This window comes from Nicotiana tabacum, chromosome 5 (assembly GCF_000715075.1).
Source record: "Nicotiana tabacum cultivar K326 chromosome 5, ASM71507v2, whole genome shotgun sequence".
Taxonomy (NCBI): Eukaryota; Viridiplantae; Streptophyta; class Magnoliopsida; order Solanales; family Solanaceae; genus Nicotiana; species Nicotiana tabacum.
The window spans coordinates 86,980,400-87,003,093 of NC_134084.1; the positions used below are offsets into that span (position 1 = coordinate 86,980,400).

General features: G+C 40.1%; 1 protein-coding gene across 1 annotated transcript; it reads left to right on the top strand.

Moving 5' to 3' along the window:
* The first annotated feature begins 20,455 nt into the window (after window positions 1-20,455).
* Window positions 20,456-22,165, top strand: LOC107769776 (zeatin O-glucosyltransferase-like). The gene has a single exon (XM_016589029.2). It carries the CDS (start codon window positions 20,526-20,528, stop codon window positions 21,978-21,980), a length of 1,455 nt encoding a protein of 484 aa, XP_016444515.1. The 5' UTR covers window positions 20,456-20,525; the 3' UTR covers window positions 21,981-22,165.
* The last annotated feature ends 529 nt before the right edge of the window (window positions 22,166-22,694 follow it).

Consider the following 22,694-nt stretch of genomic DNA (forward strand, 5'->3'; position numbering starts at 1 on the left):
GAATTTGCCTGAATTGCGGGGCCTCTTATCCGACCCATGACTCCCTCCCTACGACAGAACCATCTCAACTCTGCGGGCCACATTGGCCGTTTCCTGAAAAGTGATCTATCTCCCAGCCTCTTTGGCTATCTGAAGACGAATCGGCTAAATAAGACCGTCGATAAACCTCCTCACCCTCTCTCTCTTGGTAGTAACTATGACAAGAGCATTGTGAGCCAAGTCAATGAACCTGGTCTCATACTAGGTAACCGTCATGGAACCCTACTGGAGGCACTCAAACTGCCTTCGATAGGCCTCTCTCTGAGTAACGGGGAGAAACGTCTCCAGAAACAACACTGTAAAATGCTTCCAAGTCAAAGATGACGATCCGGCTGGCCTAGCTAAGCAATAATCCCTCCACCAAGTCCTGCCAACTATATAGGAAATCTTGGGGATCCTCATAAGAAGCACCGCTGAAAGTAGTAACGAAGAGCTTGGTGAACCTATCCAGCCTCCCCAAAGCATCGGCAGACATCGCCATTCCATCACCAGTCTGAGCTGCGACTGCCCGGGTGACACTCTCCATGAGGCCCACTAATCGGACCAAAGCATCCTGAAATACTAGGGTAGCAATAAACTCCTCTAGGACCTGAGCAGGGTCCACAGGAACTGCTGGGGCCAGAACCTCATCCTCAAAATCAGCCTGAGGCTCTGCCACTAGTGCTGCTGCTCGGGGATAAACTCTGCCCCAACATTGGCCTCGGCCTTGCCCTTTGCCCCTAGTGGAAGCTGATGTTGGGGGCTCAGGCTGCTGAGTGGTAGATGAGGAAGCGCGTGTTCTCACCATCTGCGAAAGAACGGAGTAGGAATTCAATCAGTATTGGGAAACAGAACTGCACGATAAGAAAGAACAAATGTGAAGTTTCCTAACTTTGTTGCCTCTGGGGATAAATACACACATCTCTGTACCGATCCCTCAGACTCTACTAAGTTTGTCTGTGAACTGTGAGACCCATGTAACCTAGAGCTCTGATACCAATTTGTCACGACCCGGATTTCCCACCCTCGGGAGTCGTGATGGCGCCTACTAATGAGAGCTAGGCAAGCCAACCCTTAACTATCTAATTCCTTACCAAATTACTTCCTTTTTACAATTACGAGCAATAACATAAAAACAACAGAACTTTAAACAAATAATCGGAAGATAACCATGAAATGTCTGAAGGCTACGTCTATTACAACTCTTAAAACCTCAAATACCCCAAAACCTGGTGTCATAGTGTCACAGACTATCTACGAGTTTCTACATACAAGGTCTGAACAAATGCAACATACTGTTTCTGAACAAAGGAAATGAAATAGGACGTAGAGATAGAGGGAGACGTCAGGGCCTGCGGACGCCTACAGGTCTACCTTGGGTCTCCGAGTGGACTGAAGGAAGCCCTCCAACTACTGTCCGAAAGCTGCTCCGGGATCTGCACACAGTGTAGAGTGTAGTATCAGCACCACTGACCTCATGTGCTGGTAAGTGCCTGGCCTAACCCCGGCGACGTAGTGACGAGGCTAGGACCAAACTCCAGATAAACCTGTGCAGTTACATAACATATGGCGGAAAGTAACAAGTAATAAGAAATTAAAGCTGGGGAAGGGAAACATGCTTCGGGGGTAGCTGACAAAACAAAATAACAAGGAAGCTATCAATATAACTTCTAACACAGATAAAGAGAAGCAAAGACAACTTTCACTTTCAGTTTGCATCTTGTTGCAGGCGTGCAACCCGATCCCATTTCTCATATCTTGTGGTAGGCGTACCACCCGCTCCCATTTCATTATATCTTGTGGCAGGCGTACCACCCGCTCCCATTTTATAATATCTTGTGGTAGGCGTACCATCCACTCCCATTTCATCATATCTTATGGTAGGCGTACCACCCGCTCCCATTTCATCATATCTTGTGGTAGGCGTACCACCCGCTCCTATTTCATTATCTTGTGCTAGGCGTACCACCCGCTCCCATTTCACCATATCTTGTGGTAGGCGTACCACCAGCTCCCATTTCATCATATCTTGTGGTTAGCGTACCACCCACTCCCATTTCATTATCTTGTGGTAGGCGTACCACCCGCTCCCATTTCATTATCTTGTGGTAGGCATACCACCCGCTCCCTTTTACATTTCATCACACAATCACAAGAAATCCCGGCAAGGGAACATAAGTGATATAATAACTTCCCGGCAAGGGAACAAAAGCAATATAAAAATTTCCCGACAAGGGAACAACAATATCAAAATAGTCATCCCGGCAAGGGAGAATCAGCTATAACCAATCTCACTTAGCTGGTACTCAGTTCAATTAATGAAAATGCACAATCATAGAAGAGATCATTAATTAAAGCATACAAAGTGTCATTCAAGAACACAACAACTTTCAATTTAAGACCCACGGTCATGCCTGACACCAACGTATAGATACTCGTCACCATGCCTATACGTCGTACTCAACAAGAAGCAAGTAGCAAGTATGACTCAACTCCTAATCCCTCAAGCTAGGGTTAGACCAAACACTTACCTCGATGCCTTGATCACCACTCAAGTCTCAATTATAGCTTTACCCCTCGATTCCACCACCAATCCGCTCGAATCTAGTCACAAGTTACTTAATTACATCAATAAGTGCTAAATGAATCAACCACAATGCATGAAAATGAGTTAGAAATCAATTATCAACGTTTTGGAGAAGAAAGGTTGTTTGAAAATCGCCTCTTATGTTTATGGGGTTTGAAAAGTAAAAAATAACTAAAATTCCTGTTTATTTATACCCATCTCACACCCCCTGTGCGGACCGCACAAATGGACCGCGACCGCATAGGCCTCCCTGAAGACCTACATATCAGCACCTTGTGTGGACCGCACAAAGGCAACTGCGGCTGCACAGCCTCCACCGCGGACCGCACAAAGGCGCCCGCGCCCGCGCTGGCCCCTCAGCGGTCACATGCAATTTCTCGCGGATCGCAATAGCGGGTTCAGGGACCTGTAACTTCCTAAACCTGCAACATCTGACTTTTTAAGCCTAAGGCATACCGGAACCTACTCGAAACTCACCCGAGCCCTCGAAACTCCAACCCAAGTATACACACAACCTCAAAAACATCCTACAGACATATTCGTGTAATCAAATCACCAAAATAACATCATGAACATCGAATTAAACCTCAAGATCAATGAAATTTCTCAAAACTCTTTTAAATATCAAATTTCCCAATTAAGGTTCGGATCGCGTCAAACGACGTCTGTTTTTAACCAAATTTCACAGGAATGACTCAAGTCATATATAAGACCTGTACCGGGTGCCAAAACAAAATACGGGCTCGATACCATTTCTTTATAATCAGTTTTCATTTCAAATTTCTTTAAACAAAATTCTGAAAACAATTTCATTTTAAAAATTCATTTTTCGAGATTGGGACCTCGGAATTTGATTTCGGGCATACACCCAAGTCCCATATTTTCCTACGGACCCTCCGGGACCGTCAAATCATGGGTCCGGGTCCGTTTACCCAAAACGTTGTCCGAAGTCAAATTAGCTCATTCTATAATCAAAACTTATCATTTTTCACAGATTATCATATTTAAGCTTTCCGGCTACGCGCCCGGACTGCGCACGTAAATTGAGGTAACTCTAAATGAGGTTTTCAAGGCCTCAGAGACACAGAAATCAACTGAAAGTAACCCTTCGTGCTTTAACACTCTCTCACCAAAACAATACACGACATCACCCTTCGTGCTTTAACACTCTTCCTTACTCAAACAACAATCACAAATAATAGGGCAAGGGAATAAATGAAATTACAATAAGAATCTCGACAAGGGAAAAATAGTTCAACAATCAAGTCCCGGCAAGGGAATAACATCAAAAGAAGAATCAACATCCCGGCTAGGGAGATAACATCAAAAACAACAAATTGCCAGCAAGAGAGATAATATAATGATTCTCTTCTCTTTTTCACTTTTACTTCTCAACTCACTTCACAACTTGAGCCATTGCTCTAAAAGGTTCAATTTCCACTTATACTTTCACATTTCTTTGTACCACTTGAGCTAACGCTCCTCAATGTTCAAATGTCACAATACTTCCACAAACTTTACCCAACAATAGAAATCATCATCAAAGCATGAATAAAACAACGAAGTCATAATAATCATAATGTAAAACTCATGGGCATGCTTGACACCAATGTATAGATACTTGTCACCATGCCTATACGTCGTACTCAACAAATACCACATAGCAAATAGGACTCGAATCTTAATCCCTCAAGCTAAGGTTAGACCAAACACTTACCTCGATGCCACGAGCACAATTCAAATCTCTACTATCGCTTTACCTCTTGATTCCACCACCAATTTGCTCGTATCTAATCACAAGTTACTTAATTATATCAATAAATGCTAAAGGAATCAATTCTAATGCATGAAAATGAGTTTTCTAAAGTTTTACCCAAAAAGTCAAAAAATGCCCCCGGGCCCACATGGTAAAAACCCGAGGTTCGAACCAAAACCTAATTACACATTCCCCCACGAATCCAAATAGATAATTTGTTTTGAAATCGGACCTCAAATCGAGGTCCAAATCCCCAATTTTTGAAAAAACTAGGTTCTACCCAAAACACCCAATTTCCCCCATGAAAATCATTGATTTTGAGTTGAAATCATATGAAAAGATATTAATGATTGAAGAAAATGAGTTAAAATTGACTTAAAATCGATTTGGAAGAAGAGTTGTCTTTGAAAAATTGCCCAAGATTGTTTTGGTTTTGAAAGAGTTTGAAAAATAAAAGATTTTCGGCTAAGTAATAAAATTGCAGGTTACAGGTATAGGAATTGCGACCGACCTCTGATATCTTCGCATTTGTGAAGGGGTCTTCGCATTTGCAAAGTGGGAAATGCGAAGGATGCGTCGCATTTGCGACGACTGGCTAAAAGGGAGAGTATCGCATTCGCGATGGAATCCTCGCAATTGCCAGGTAGGCTGGCCTGGGCTTCTTTCGCATTTGCGACATGCCCCTCGCATTTGCCAGCCAGGCTTCGCAAATGCAAAGCCTGCAGGCCTACAATGCAACAGCTGAAAGTCTGCAATTCCTCAAGTCCAAAATCCACCCCTTGGCTTATCCAAAACTCACCCGAGCCCCCGGGACTCCAAACCAAACATGCCCACCAACCTAAAAACATCATGTGGACTCGCTCGTGCATTCAAATCACTAAAATAACATTAACAACTATGAATTTAGCATCAAAATCATGAAATTTTCATAAGAACTTCAAATTTCCAATTTTCTCAAAAACAATCTTATTCACGTCGTTTCAAGTCCGTTTTTTACCGAATTTCACAGACTTATCTTAAATAACATATAAGACCTGTATCGGGCGCCGAAACCAAAATACGGGCCCGATACCATCGAGTTTTAAACTCATTTCATTTCCAAAACTCAGAAATATTTTTAGAAAATAATTTTCTTTAAAAATTCGTTTCTCGGGCTTGGGACCTCGGAATTCGATTCCGGGCATAAGCCGAAGTCCCATATTTTCCTACGGACCCTAGGGGACTGTCAAATCACGGGTCTGGGTCCGTTTACCCAAAATATTGACCGAAGTCAACTTAAATCCATTTTAAAGGCAAAATTTATCATTTTTAACAGATTATCACATAATAGTTTTCTGGCTACGCGCCCGGACTGTGCATGAAAAATCGAGGTGATATTGAAAGAGGTTTTTAAGGCCTCGGAATGTAGAATTTACTTTTAACACAAGTGATGACCTTTTGGGTCGTCACATCCTCCACCTCTAAAACAATCATTCGTCCTCGAACAGACAGAAGAAGGAAGTACCTGAGTTGGGGAAAAGATGGGGTAACGGCTTTGCATATCGGACTAGGACTCCCAGGTTGATGCCTCAGCGGGCTGACCTTTCCACTGAACACGAACAGAAGGAAAACTCTTTGATCTCAACTGACAAACCTGCCGGTCTAGAATAGCTACCAGCTCTCCTCATAAGACAAGTCCTTGTCCAACTGGACAATGCTGAAATCGAACACGTGGGATGGATCGTCGTGATATTTCCGAAGCATGGACACGCAAAACACTGGAACGACTGATAAGCTCGGCGGCAACGCAAGTCTTTAAGCCACCTCTCCTACTTGACCAAGAATCTCAAACAGGCCAATGAACCTAGGGCTAAGCTTGCCCTTCTTCCCAAATCTCATCACGCCCTTCATAGGCAACACTCGAAGCAATACCCGCTCACCGACCATGAAAGCCAAATCTCAAACCTTGCGGTCGACATAGCTCTTTTGCCTGGACTGAGTTGTACGAAGCCTATCCTGAATAATCCTGACCTTGTCTAAGGCATCCTGAACCAGATCCGTACCCAACAACCGAGCCACTCCCGGCTCAAACTATCCAACTGGCGACCGACACTGCCTACCATACAAAGCCTCATAAGGAGACATCCAGATACTCGACTGGCAGCTGTTGTTGTAGGCAAACTATACTAAAGGAAAAAATTGATCCCACGAGCCTCCAAAGTCAATGACACAGGCTAGGAGCATATCCTCCAAAATCTGAATGGTCTTCTCGGACTGCCCGTCCATCTGAGGATGAAACATTGTGCTCAACTCAACCCATGTGCCCATTCTTGCTGAACTGCTCTCCAAAAATAGGAGGTAAACTGCATACCTCGATCCGAAATGATAGACTCAGGCACATCATGAAAACGAATAATCTCTTGAATATAGATCTCAGCTAACCTCTCGGAAGAATAGGAGACTGCCACAAGAATGAAATGTGCTGACTTGGTCAGCCTATCAACAATAACCCACACTGCATCGAACTTCATCTGAGTCTGTGGGAGTCCAACAATGAAGTCCATAGTGATCCACTCCCACTTCTACTTGGGAAGCTCAATCCTCTGAAATAAACCACTAGGCCTCTGATGCTCGTACTTAACCTGCTGACAGTTCAAACACCGAGCCACATATGCGATGATATCCTTCTTCATTCTTCTCCACTAATAATGTTGCCTTAAATCCTGATACATCTTCACGGAGCCTGGATGAATAGAGTACCGGGAACTATGGGCCTCCTCTAAAATCAACTCTCGAAGCCCATCCACATTAGGCACACAAATTCGACCCTAAAATCTCAAAACCCCATCATCACCTAAAGTAACCAGCTTGGCACCTCCGTGATATATCGTGTCTCTAAGGACACACAAATGGGGATCATCATACTGTCGATCACGGATACGCTCCAATAAAGAGGAACGAGCGACCGTGCAAGCTAACACACGACTGGGTTCAGAAACATCCAACCTCACGAACTGATTGGCCAAAGCCTGAACATCCAAAGCAAGCAGTCTCTCACCGACCGGAATATAAGCAAGACTGACCATACTGGCTGACTTCCTAATCAAGGCATCGGCCACCACATTAGTCTTTTCCGAATGATATAAGATGGTGATATCATAATCCTTTAATAGCTCCAACCACCTTCTCTGCCTCAAATTTATCTCCTTCTGGTTGAACAAATACTGCAGACTCTTGCGATCCGTGAATACCTCACATGCCACGCCATATAGATAATACCTCCAAATCTTCAATTCGTGAACGATGGCTGCTAAATCCAAATCATGAACCGGATATTTCTTCTCATGAATCTTCAACTGCCATGAAGCATAAGCAATGACCTTGCCATCCTGCATTAACATCGCACCAAGTCCAATACGAGATGCATCACAATAAACTGTATAAGGCCCTGAACCTGTGGGCAAAACCAACACAGGTGCCATAGTCAGAGCTATCTTGAGCTTTTGAAAGCTCGCCTCACACTCGTCCGACCATCTGAACTGGGCACCCTTCTGGGTCAACCTGGTCATCGGGGCTGCGATAGATGAAAACCCCTCCACAAACCGACGATAGTAGCCTGCCAATCCCAAAAAACTCCAGATCTCTGTAGCTGATACTGGTCTAGGCCAGTTCTTGACTGCCTCAATCTTCTTCGGATCAACTTGAATACCCTCTACTGATACAACATGACCTAGCAATGCAACTGAACTTAGCCAAAACTCACACTTCGAAAACTTGGCATACAATTGACTATCCCTCAAAGTCTGAAGAACCACTCTAAGATATTGCTAGTGTTCCTCCCGGCTACGGGAATAGATCAAAATATCATCAACGAAGACTATCACGAACGAATCCAAGTAAGACCTGAACACTCGGTTCATCAAATCCATAAAAGTCGCTGGGGCATTTGTCAACCCAAATGACATCACCAAGAACTCATAATGCCTGTACCGAGTGTGGAAAGCTGTCTTAGGGACATCGGATGCCCTAATCCTCAACTGATGGTAGCCAGATCTCAAGTCAATCTTCGAAAATACCTTGGCACCCTGAAGCTGATCAAACAAATCATTAATTCTCGGCAATGGGTACTTATTCTTCATTGTAATCTTGTTCAACTGCCGATAATCAATACACATTCTCATCGATCAGTCCTTCTTCTTAACAAACAACACCGACGCACCCCAAGGCGAAACACTAGGTCTAATAAAACCCTTTTCAAGCAAGTCTTGCAACTGCTCCTTCAACTCTTTCAACTCAGGCAGGGCCATACGGTACGGTGGGATAGAAATGGGCTGGGTTCTCGGAGCCAAATCAATGCAAAAGTCAATATCTCTGTCGGGTGGCATACCCGGCATGTCTGAAGGGAATACCTCAGGAAACTCACGAACAACGGGCACAGAACCAATAGAAGAGACCTCAGCACTAGAATCACGAACATAGGCCAAATAGGCCAAACACCCCTTCTCGACCATACGCCGAGCCTTCATGTAAGAAATAACAATGCGGGTGTAATGACCAGAAGTCCCTCTCCACTCTAAACAAGGCAAACCCGGCAATGCTAAGGTCACAGTCTTGGCATGACAGTCCAAGATAGCGTGGTAAGGTGATAACCAATCCATCCCCAATATGACATCAAAATAAACTACGTCCAGAAGAAGCAAATCTACACGAGTCTCAAGACTCCCAATCACAACTATACATGAATGATGGACTCGATCTACCACAATAGAATCACCCACCGGTGTAGACGCATAAACAGGAGCACTCAAAGAATCACTAGGCATGACCAGATACGGTGCAAAATAAGATGACACATAGGAGTACGTAGATCCCGGATCAAATAAAACTAAAGCATCTCTACTATAAACCATAACAGTACCTGTGATAACTGCATCGAACGCCTCAACCTCGGGCCTACTGGAAGAGCTTAACATCGGGGCTAGGCCCCACCACCCTGAACTACGTCTCTGGGACAGCCTACTATTGGCTGGCCTCCACCTCTAGCGGCCTAAGCTCCACCTCTAATACCTCTACCTCCACCTTTAGCACCTCTACCCCCACTTCTAGCTGGCTGGGCGGGCTGTGGGACACTCGGTGCCTGAACCATGGCATGGGAACCCTGATGCTGAGAGCTACTTGGTGCTTGAGGGCAAAACCTAGCAATATGACCCATATCACCACAAGTGTAACAAGCCCTCGGCTGTTGAGACTACTGACCCTGACGACCTAAATGAACACCCCAAAAACTCTGAAGCGGCGGTGCATTGACATAAACTGGTGGTGCACTGTAGGACTGCTGATCAAAATACTGCATATGGGGACTACGGCCACCTGAAGCACCGTGAGAAACCTGAAGTGCTGACTGAAAAGGCCTAGGAGGATGGCCTCTACCATAAGAATCCCTACCTCCAGACGAGGTACCACTGAATCGGCCTGAATGACGAGGCCTCTTGTCAGACCCCTGACCACCTCCCTGCGATAGAACCATATCAACTCTCCAAGCCACATTGGCCACTTCCTGGAAAGAAATCTCACTCCCCGTCTCCTTGGCCATCTGATGTCGAATAGGTTGGATAAGTCCCTCAATGAACCTCCCCACCCTCTCTTTCTCGGTGGGAAGTATGATAAGAGCATGACGGGCCAAGTTGATAAATCTGGTCTCACGCTGAGTAACAGTCATAGAACCCTGCTGGAGACGCTCAAACTACCTCCGATAGGCCTCTCTCTAAGTAATAGGGAGAAACTTCTCCAGAAATAGTTGAGTAAACTGCTCCCAAGTCAAAGCTGGTGATCCGGCTGGTCTAGCCAAGCAATAATCTCTCCACCAAGTCTTGGCGGATCCAGATAAGCAAAAAGTAGCAAAATCGACCCCATTGGTCTCCATGATCCCCATGTTCCTGAGAACCTCATGATAGCTGTCTAGATAATCCTGGGGATCCTCAGAAGATGCACCACTGAAAGTAGTAGTGAAGAGCTTGGTGAACCTGTCCAACCTCCACAAAGCATCGGCAGACATAGCTGCTCCATCACCGGTCTGGGCTACCACACCCGGCTAAACCACTGGAGTCTGGAACTGGGGAGCTACCTGCTCTGGAATGCGAGTAGCAAGAGTCTGGGCTCCTCCTCCAGCCTGAGAAACGGTTGGTACTACAGGAAGCAAGCCTGCTTGGGTGACACTCTCCATAAGGCCCACTAGGCGGACCAGAACATCCTAGAGTACTTGGGTAACAATAAACCCCTCTAGGACCTGAGCTGGGCCCACCGGAACAGTCTGGGTCAGAACCTCATCATCAAAGTCAACCCGAGGCTCCGCTGCTGGTGCTGCTACTCTAGGCTGAGCTCTGGCCCTACCTTGGCCTCTAGCACGGCCCCGGCCTCGCCCTTTGCCCCTCCTGGGAGCTACTGTTGGGGGCTCAGGTTGTTGGTCAGTGGATGAGAAAGCTCGTGTTCTCGCCATCTGCGAAAGAACATAGTGGAAATTCAATTAGCATTGAGAAACCAAACCGCACGACAGGAAAGAATAAATGTGAAGTTTTTCCTAACTGTGTAGCCTCTGAGGGATAAATAAAGACGTCTCTGTACCGATCCCTCAAACTCTACTAAGATTGTCTGTAAACTATGAGATCCATGTAACCTAGAGCTCTGATACCAACTTGTCACGACCCGGATTTCCCACCCTCGGGAGTCGTGATGGCGCCTACTAATGTGAGCTAGGCAAGCCGGCAATTGAACAATTTACCTTTTAACCCATTTTATATTCTTTAACAATTATGAAGCAATAACATTTAAACAGCAGAAATTACCATAAGCGGAAGGAAAGCAATAAACTATCTGAGCATGAATCCAATGCAATTATTTGAACCTCTACTACCCAGAACTTGTGTCACAATACCACAGACGATCTAAGAATGCTACATACAAAGTCTGAAAATAAACAACACACTATTTCTGAATTAAGGAAATGAAACAGGAATAAAGGGATAGCGAGAGATGCCAGGGCCTGCGGAAGCCTGCAGGTCTACTTTGGATCTCCATGTGGACTGAAGGCAGCCACCCAATCTGCGGTCTGAATGTTGCTGCTCCGGGATGTGTACATAGTGCAGAGTGTAGTATCAGCACAACCGACTCCATGTGTTGGTAAGTACCTAGCCTAACCTCGGCGAAGTAGTGACGAGGCTAGGACCAGACTACCAAATAAATCTGTGAAATTCAACTATATACAGCGGAAAAGAAGAACAGTAATATACAGTCAAGTATGGGAGGGGTAACATGTTGCGGGGGAGCTATCAATTTAGAATAGAAAGACAACAGGTAATTGAAAGAAACAACATATTCAGATATCAGCAAAAAATCAGAAATCAATAAGTGTATGGCATCACCCTTTGTGCTTTTACTCTCGTCCTCACCAAAGTAATCAAGTAATGAAAATGTGCACGGCATCACCCTTCGTGCTTTTACTCTCATCCTCACCAAACAATCAATATAATCGGCACGGAATGGTATATCGTGCGGTACAGCATCACCCTTCGTGCTTTACACTCTTTCCTCACAAATCATACACGGCATCACCCTTCGTGCTTTAACACTCTCTCACCAAAACAATACACGGCATCACCCTTCGTGCTTTAACACTCTTCCTCGCTCAAACAATAATCACAAATAATAAGGCAAGGGAATAAATGAAATTACAATAAGAATCCCAGGAAGGGAACAATAGTTCAACAATCAAGTCCCGACAAGGGAATAACATCAAAAATAACAAATTCCCGGCAAGGGAGATAATATAATGATTTTCTTCTCTTTTTCACTTTTACTTCTCAGCTCACTTCACAACTTGAGTCATTGCTCTACAAGGTTCAATTTCCACAAGGGAGATAATATAATGATTTTCTTCTCTTTTTCACTTTTACTTCTCAGCTCACTTCACAACTTGAGCCATTGCTCTACAAGGTTCAATTTCCACTTATACTTTCACATTTCATTGTACAACTTGAGTCAACGCTCCTCAATCTTCAAATGTTACAATACTTCCACAAACTTTACCCAACAATAGAAATCATCATCAAAGCATGAATAAAACAACGAAGTCATAATAATCACAATGTAAGACTCACGGGCATGCTTGACACCAATGTATAGATATTTGTCACCATGCCTATACGTCGTACTTGACAAATACCACATAGCAAATAGGACTCGACTCCTAATCCCTCAAGCTAAGGTTAGACTAGACACTTACCTCGATGCCACGAGCACAATTCAAATCTCTATTATCGTTTTACCTCTTGATTCCACCACCAATTTGCTCGTATCTAGTCACAAGTTACTTAATTACATCAATAAATGCTAAAGGAATCAATTCTAATGCATGAAAATGAGTTTTCTAAAGTTTTACCTAGAAGTCAAAAATTGCCCCCGGCCCACATGGTCAAAACCCGAGGTTCGAACTAAAACCCGATTACCCATTCCCCCACGAATCCAAATAGATAATTTGTTTTGAAATCGGACCTCAAATCGAGGTCCAAATCCCCAATTTATAAAAAACCTAGGTTCTACCTAAAACACCCAATTTTCCCCATGAAAATCATTGATTGTGAATTGAAATCATGTGAAAAGATGTTAATGATTGAAAAAAAATGAGTTAAAATTGACTTACAATCGATTTGGAAGAAGAGTTGTCTTTGAAAAATCGCCCAAGAGTGTTTTGGTTTTGAAAAAGTTTGAAAAATAAAAGATTTTCGGCTAAGCTATAAAATTGCAGGTTGCAGGTATGGGAATTGCGACCAGGGTTCGCAATTGCGACCAGGGTTCACAATTGCGAACCCTAACCTCTGTTATCTTCGCATTTGCAAAGGGGTCTTCGCATTTGCGAAGTGGGAAATGCGAAGGATGCGTCGCATTTGCGACGACTAGCTAAAAGGGAGAGTATCGCATTTGCGATAGAATCCTCGCAATTGCGAGGTAGGATGGCCTGGGCTTCTTTCGCATTTTCGACATGCACCTCGCATTTGCGAGCCAGGCTTCGCAAATGCGAAGCCTGCAGGCCTACAATGCAACAGCTGAAAGTCTGCAATTCCTCAAGTCCAAAATCCACCCTGTGGCCTATCCAAAACTCACCCGAGCCCCCGAGGCTCCAAACCAAACATGTCCACCAACCTAAAAACACCATACGGACTCGCTCGTGCATTCAAATCACTAAAATAACATTAACAACTAAGAATTTAGCATCAAAATCATGAAATTTTCTTAAGAACTTCAAATTTCCAATTTTCTCAAAAACGATCTGATTCACGTCGTTTCAAGTCCGTTTCTTACCGAATTTTACAGACTTATCTTAAATCACATATAAGACCTGTACCGGGTGCCAGAACCAAAATACGGGCCCAATACCATCAAGTTTTAAACTCATTTCATTTCCAAAACTCAGAAATATTTTCAGAAAATAATTTTCTTTAAAAATTCGTTTCTCGGGCTTTGGACCTCGGAATTCGATTCCGGGCATAAGCCGAAGTCCCATATTTTCCTACGGACCCTAGGGGACCGTCAAATCACGGGTCTGGGTCCGTTTACCCAAAATATTGACCGAAGTCAACTTAAATCCATTTTAAAGGCAAAATTTATCATTTTTCACAGATTTTCACATAATAGTTTTTTGGCTACGTGTCTGGACTGCACACGCAAATCGAGGTGATGCTGAAAGAGGGTTTTAAGGCCTCAGAACGCAGAATTCATTTTAAAACAGGGTCATCATTATCTAACAATTCACAATATATATATATATATATATATATATATATATATATATATATATATATATATATATATATATATATATATATATATAACAAAAGTTCTTAACTGAATTAAGTATGATAATATGACAAAAAAAAGATAAATTTTATTTTTAATTTAAATTCGAATTTTAGAACTTTATCTATAAATTCAAAATTATATTTTAATTCAAATTCCGTGTGTGTGTGTATATATATATATATGTGTGTATGTATTTAACTAAAATAGTCAAATATAGAATAAAGTTACCATATATTATTGACATTTATTAGCTTGACACTTGGCTTAACCATAATGTCAATTATATATGGTAACTTTTATTTCGCTTTGTGAATTCTTTTTTGTTATTTAGATAAACATAGACGTGTACCCTATATATTACATTTATTTTAAAATAAATTCGTTTTATTCAAATCTAGCTATAGTGTTTCAAAGAGCTATACTTATAGGATTTTAAATGTGAAAGAGTTTTATAGTTATATGGAGTAGTTTTTTTTTTTTGCTAGAGGCAACGTAGTATTTAAATAATCAAAAAAATAACAAAAGTTCCTAACATCATTGCATATGATAACATGATTAAAAAAAAAGATAAATTTTAATTTAAATTCGAATTTTAGAACTTTATCTACAAATTCAAAATTATCTTTTAATTCAAATTCTGTATATGTATATATATATAAATTATTTGTATTTATATATAAATTATATAAATTATTTGTATTTAACTATAATAATCAAATATAGAATAAAGTTATCATATACTATTGACATTTATTAGCTTGTCACTTGGCTTAACCATAATGTTAATTATATATGATAATTTTCTTGCTTTAATATATATATAGATATATTGATATAGATGCTTGGATTACTCTTCTATAGGATTTTTCGTTTTGATTATTTCTTTTCTCCTCTGCTTAATATTTTGCTCAAATCTGAATTAATGAACAATAGAAAAGACTGAAAGTTGGCACTGATGCAATTTAACGTGGATATTCATAGCTACTTTTGTTATTTGAGGTACTTTAATTAGTATTCTAGTCAATTCTTGACTTTTTCATATAACGTCCTTGTGGTTATGATCTTTTTCACTTGATATGCTAAATCAATCAATTTTTTTAGTTATGGTCCCATGATAATATAATATTAGACTGATTTCATCAGTAATGATCTAACCAATCAAATCTGTGAATCGTGAGCAAACCAATTCAATAATGTCTAGTTTGATTTAATAGGAAAGAAGACGTTGGTTTTACTCTTCCCGTAGTGGTCTTTATTTTAATCGTTTCATGGTAACTAGTTATGCGCATTCAGTATCTGCATCAAATTAAAAAAATTAGATTTTAATACATACTACTTAATCATGTTTAAGTAATATGCATACAAAACCAAATGACCAAGGGCGTATCTTAGGTCTTAGGATATGCGTTCACGTGAATCCATGCCTCTTCCTAAACCATATATAACAATGTTATATTTCTTCAAATTTACTTAAATATATGTGCGTGCACACATGCTCAAGGACTTCCATAGTACAATAATTATTGGGTGCATCTCTGCAAGTGAAATTGACGGTTCAAATGTCACTTCAAATGGTCTTGTTTTCGATACGAAGTATAGATGTATATGTCAGATCAGTAAAATTTCAAAAATAATGTAATTTTGAACCTATAATTTTAGAAGTATAGTGGGTTTAAGATAAGAGACTAAAATAAAACCAATCAAATGTATATTCTAGATCCACCTCTTTAGAATAGTACATTCATCCTCTTGAAATCCTAGATCTGCCTTTGCGAATGACATGTATCTAACAATTCTGTCACGACCCCAATTTCCCTCTGAAGGATGTCGTGATGGCACCTAGTCTTAGGGATTAGGTAAGCCTAATACTTACTGAATTAATAGCAAACATAACCAACAACTATTAAATATGAAACGGGAATTTTTTCTATACAAGCCAATAATCCGAAAACCGGTAGTACAAGTCATAAGCTCTACTGAGTTTACTAGGACAAATCTTCTAATTTCAACTATTCCGAAATAGCAATAAATAGTACAAGTACAATATCAGAAGGTGACTCTGAAGCCTGCGAAAACGACGACATGTATACCTTGAGTCTCCACAGCAAAACCCGAACAGCTAGCTAGTGATCAACCAACTCCGAAGTACCTGAATCTGCACAAAAATATGCAGAAAGCGTAGCATGAGTACACCACAGTGATACCAAGTAAGTAACAAGACTAACCTCGGTAGAATAGTGACGAGGAACAGTCAAAACACCTACTAGACATGATAACTTGTACAAGTATAAATGTGAAACTAACAGGGGACAATATCAATATAAAACTAAGCATGATAATAATAACAAAACATTTCGTGTAATAGAAAACTAAGAGCAACAATTAGCAACAGGGAACAAAGAGGTAATAACGCTATGAAGTGAGATGAATACAATTTAAGTCCAGTGAAACCAAGTAAGAAAACAGGCAACAACTCAATAAGAGCAACCGCTTCCACAAAAGATTTGTTCAAGGATTTTCCCGAGGTGCTTCACCTCATAGTCACATTTCACGGGTCTCAATTCGTGAACCTTAATCTCTTGGCATCTTGTACCCACATTACAACTTGCAACTGCACGAACAACTCACCTGCCAAGGGAGTGACAATATCTCATATCCGCACGAATAACTCACGTGCCATAAGGATAACTCTTCCACAGAAGGCAAGTAAACGAGAGTACATGTAAATGGTCCTAACACCGGAATTCATCTTCTTAAACCGATATGGGTTTAATTATGTGTATCCTTGTGCAAATGTTCTATCCCAACTCAAATTAAAAGTAAGAGTGGAAACAACGAAGGGCTCATAGGAAATAACACCACAAAATGTAAAATGTATAACTTACACAAGAAGTGGGCACACCACACCACAAATATCATCAATAACAATGCCCTCAGGCCATCACAAGTCGTCACAAATCATATCCCGACATAGCCCACCTTGTCTCACCACATGCGCAGTAAAGTAAATGCCCGCCTTGTCTCGCAGCACGTGCATAATAATATTCTCACCTTGTCTCACCAAATGTGCAAACCTACATATATAGTCCGCCTTGTCACGCCGCATGTGCAAATATCAATAATAGCAATAGCACGGACAACTCACGTGCGAACACTCTGAAAATCCTCTCAACAATATCGCGTGTGCCAAAAACATAACAACACAATATAAGGTCTTTCACCACATGAGCCCATATGCCACAACTTTTCCTCAAAGCAATTTCAGTATCACAACCACGCATAGCCCTCAGCTCAACAACACGGAGTACATCAACAACAACAAAAATAATAACACGAGAGTACGCAAGTAACTCAACATAAGAACTACAAAACACAAAGAAACGGACGAACGAGCTCACAATGGAAGACACCATAGGTAATAATGGTTTCAACAAGAATAGCTCAGCAAGGGGAGATATAATGTGTAACAATAATTCCACTTAAGTACAACTTGACGATAAGAGAGATAGCATAAATCAAAGGTTCCAAAAATAGATAACTCAATAAGGAACGGGATAACAAGACTTTAATTAAGGTTAAGTAATTATAGAAGAGATAATAATAACTTCAATTAAGATTAAGCATTTACAGAAAAAGACATCAATAACTTCAATTAAGGTTAAGCATTTACGGAGAAGACATCAATAACTTCAACTAAGAATAATCAATTACGGAAAAGACATAGATAACTTCAATTAAGGATGAGCAATTACGGAAAAGACAACATGGCAATAAAATAGGCGACAACTTCAATTAAGGCACATAAGAATTTATTCGCAACAAGGGTAGAACATGAATCGATCAACTCCAAATAAGACACGTAAGTATAAATTTAGTAAATGGAGGATTTAACCCGATAAGACAACTTCCTTTTTAATAGACATAAGAACCTAAGAACTTAAAACGGTCAAATTCCCAAAAATAAGCCCGAGCACATACTCTTCACCTCGCGTACACGGTCTTCATATGACACAATTAGCACAAATAACTCAATTCCTAAGGAATAGTTCCCCCACAAAAAATTATGCAAGATACTTACCTCAAAGAAGCTAGACCGATAGTGGCGAAGCTAGGAAATTCAATAAGGGTATTCAAATTTTTAACACCTTTTGCCAGTGGGCTATGCAAGGGTGTTCAAAGTCTATTTTTAATCAATAACAAGTAATATTTTACCTTATATGTAGTATAAATTTTTGGCGAAGGGTGGTCAGTTGACCACCCTTCAACCAAAGTAGCTTCGCCCCTGATACTCTAAAATGACATTCTCGTGTGAAATAACCTCCGAACGGTTCAAATCTATCCAAAATAACTTAATATCATAAATAAAAATCATAGGAAATAATTTATGATAGTAAAGCTTCGATTTTGAAAGAGAAATAAAAAGTCAACCCCGGGCCCGTGCCTCGGAACCTAACCAAAATTATTAAATCCGAATACTCATTCGATAACGAATCTAACCATATCAAAATTACTCAAATCTGGCCTCAAATTACCTTTCAAATCTCCAAAGTTTAGTCTAAGAAGTTTTCACAATTTCTCTCCAAATTTCAAACTTAAATCACTAATAAAATGATGAAAATAACAACGGATTCATGAAATATAATAAGATTCAGGTAAAGAACACTCACCCCAATGAATTCCTTGAAGACCCCACGAAAAATCACCCAAAGCCGACGTCTACAACTCCAAAAATGAATAAATCTTCAAACCCTCAACACTTAAACATTTTGCCCAGCCATTTTTGCATTTGTGGACAAAATTGCGCATATGCGCTCTCGCTTTTGCAATCCATACACTCGCACATGCAGTCTACACTTAGTAGCCTAGACTTTGCACCTGCGAGCCTCTCATTGCATCTGCGATGCCGCAGAAGCGGATGACCTACTAAAGCCTCAAACTCGCATCTGCGATCACTCTTCCGCTGATGCAATCTCGCACTTGGAGTCCCTCACCCGCAGAAGCGGATCAACAGGACATGCACCAACATCACACCGTCAACTTTCCGATTTCAACAAAGTCAACTCCCGATCAAACCTCTCAACCTTCCAAACCGTAAACTTTCCAATTTTCGCCAAAATGCATCAAATCAACCTACGGACCTCCAAATCCAAATTCGGATACGTCCAAAATCGCCATACGAAGCTATTGGAATCATCAAAACACCATTCCGGGGTCGTCTACATAAAAGTTAAATTTCGATCAACTCTTACCGCTTAAGCTTCTAGAACAAGAATCATTCTTCCAAATTTATCCCGAATCATCCGAAAACCGAACTCGACTACACATACAAGTCATAACACATAATACGAAGTTGCTTGAGACCTTAAACCGTAGAACAGGACGCTAACAGATTCGGAGTCATCATATGGGAATAAACTTCTACCATTATTTCATTGGATTCCAGATTGCGAATGATAAAATTAAACATGATTCCTTCATTAAAAATAATTTAGCTGCCTATTCGCCTATCTATAGTGTTATATAGTTTTATCCTCATTCACATGCGTGACCATCTAGCAAAACACCAAGTCGACATGCATTTCGATTATTGAATATTCCAACACGGATAGTTGGGGTTGGGCCATGTGATTAATATTTGTTTTCATTTTTCCGTCTTTTAATTTGCTAAATGTGATTTCATGACAACTTCATTTAATTTGAGACTTATGTTTAAGAAAAGTAAACTGCAAAAAATAAAATAAATACATATATATATATATATATACATATATATATATATATATATATATATATATATATATATATATATGTATGTATATATATATATATATATATGTATGTATGTATGTATGTATGTATGTATGTATGTATGTATGTATGTAGTAAACTGTAAAAATTCAAATGTCATACTCGAAACAGAAATTCTTTTACTTTTTTCTTCGGATACTTTATAGTAGGGGTGTAAAGAGCTTGGCCAGTCATTAAAAGTGAAATCATTGAATTTGATGTCGTAACACTATGATTTAAATTACAATCTCACCACGACTAAACGATCTCTTAGGACAAGAAAAATTGCACTTTTAATAGAAAAACTCTTGCCTTTGCAATTTGCAAATCATACATTTTAAGTCGACATAATAGACAATGAAATTCCAAGAACTTTACATGTGTTGAATTAGAAGGAACAAGTATCACACATAGAAAATGACCTTTCCTCAATTTACTTCGTCAAAAGGAAAGAAATTTTTCTGAACAAATTAGATTCAGCCTGAGATTTAAGTCCGACGACTCCACCCCTATGAAACCCAAACTTTCCAATTTATCACTATAAATATGAAGCTTCTCTACCCCCAACCAGAAAAACTCAATGCAATATTTCTTTCCAACCCAATGGCCCCTAGTTGCAACCATAGCCAAAATGGTCAATTTTTGCCACAAGAAGTAGTAGTTGTGGTGGTTCCTTTTCCAGCACAAGGTCACTTGAATCAACTTCTTCATCTCTCTCGTCTCATTTCATCTTATAATATACCAACCCATTATATTACCACTAAAATTCATAGCCATCAAGTCAATTTAAGAGCTCACGGTTTTAACCCTTTATCAACAAACAATATTCATTTCCATGAATTTTCAACCCCAGTTTTTAACTCTCCCTCGAATTCCTCAATCAAATTCCCTTCACATCTTACACCTTCTTCCCAAATTTCCTCTAATCTTCGCAAACCTGTTGCCAAGATATTACACTCTCTATCACATAAAAATCGAAGAATTATTATTATTCATGATTCATTAATGGGGTCTGTGGTTCAAGATTTTCGGACCATTCCAAATGCAGAAGCTTACACTTTCCACAGTGTTTCAGCCTTCACTTTGTTTTTGTACGTATGGGAAAGTATAGGGAGGCCTTTTGGTATTGATATGATAAAAGAACTTCCTTCAAATGAAGGTTGTTTTAGTCCTGAGTTTGAGAAGTTTATGAAATCTGAACATGAGTATAGTAAGTTTAATTCTGGTAAGATTTATAACACCTCACAAGCTATAGAGCATACTTTTCTTGATTTGCTGTCTAAGGAACAAATTAGTAAAGGCAAAAAGCAGTGGGCTCTTGGCCCATTTAATCCTGTTGTTATCCAAGAGACCCACCAACAACGACACAAGTCATTGGTTTGGTTGGACAAACAAGTACCAAAGTCGGTGATTTTTGTGTCATTTGGAACCACTTCTTCATTTTCTGATGAACAAATCAAGGAAATAGCAATTGGCTTAGAGAAAAGTCAGCAAAAGTTCATTTGGGTATTGAGAGATGCAGATAAAGAGAATGTTTTCTCTAAAGATTTTATTAAAAAAATTGAATTGCCAAAAGGGTTTGAAGAGAGAGCGAAAGAAAAAGGAATAATTGTAAGAGATTGGGCACCGCAGCTAGAAATATTAGCACATTCTTCGACAGGAGGTTTTTTAAGTCATTGTGGATGGAATTCGTGCATAGAAAGTATTTCTATGGGAGTTCCAATAGTAGCATGGCCGATGCATTCGGATCAACCGAGGAACACAGTGTTGATTACGAAAATACTAAAAGTTGGGATTGTTGTAAAGGATTGGGCTCGAAGAGATGATTTAATTGTGTCCACTAAGATTGAAATGGCAGTGAGAATTTTGATGGCATCGGAAGAAGGAGAGGAGATGAGGAAGAGGGCAGAAGAGTTGGGTTTTGGTGTCAAGAAGGCTGTGGGTGAAGGTGGTGTCACTCGCAAAGAGTTTGATTCTTTCATCGCGCATATTACCAGATGAGTTTGATCATAATATTTCGTAACAGTAAAAGTTGTCGTCATGTAATCAAGGGATCACGAGTTCAAGTCACGAAAATAACTTCGTATAAAAATATAAAAGTAAGACTGCAGACAATAGATCAAATGTGACTCGACAAGCTACTCTTTTGTTTGATACTATGGAGCAATATATGTTTTAAATTGTCATCTTGAGCAATTTATGCATTGATTTAATTTGTAAAACATATACAATGGGTAATCTATCATTTGATCATATAAGCATGGGTACGTAGTGTTTAACAAAAAATTGGGATTTCGGTCAAAGCTTATTTGAGAAGAACTCGGGTTACTGATAATCGAATAGAAATAAGAATAATTGATAAATAATAACTGAATATAATGCAGAGTAAATCAATGTATTTCAATAGTATTTCGTATCCTTACAAATGACCAGTCTTCTCCTTTTATAGCTACCTCTAGGTAATACGTTTTGTTTCTATCATAATTGAGTCATTATTGATAATTAATGGCATTTAGTGTAACGTTACAATTGGTAATCATATTTGATTCAATACTGATTCTCTAACGTTTTTCGTATTTAATGCCTAACAATACGTATCTATACATTTTTTGCTATCAGATTCATTCTCTTCGATCATAAAGAAGTTCGAGCATTTATCTTTCTTGTTTTCCCTTAATATCTGCATGTGCCTGATGAAGCTCGTGCCTCTTTGAT

Excerpts from the sequence above, each read along its gene's own strand:
- LOC107769776 (XM_016589029.2), top strand. The coding sequence starts at position 20,526 with ATGAAGCTTCTCTACCCCCAACCAGAAAAACTCAATGCAATATTTCTT.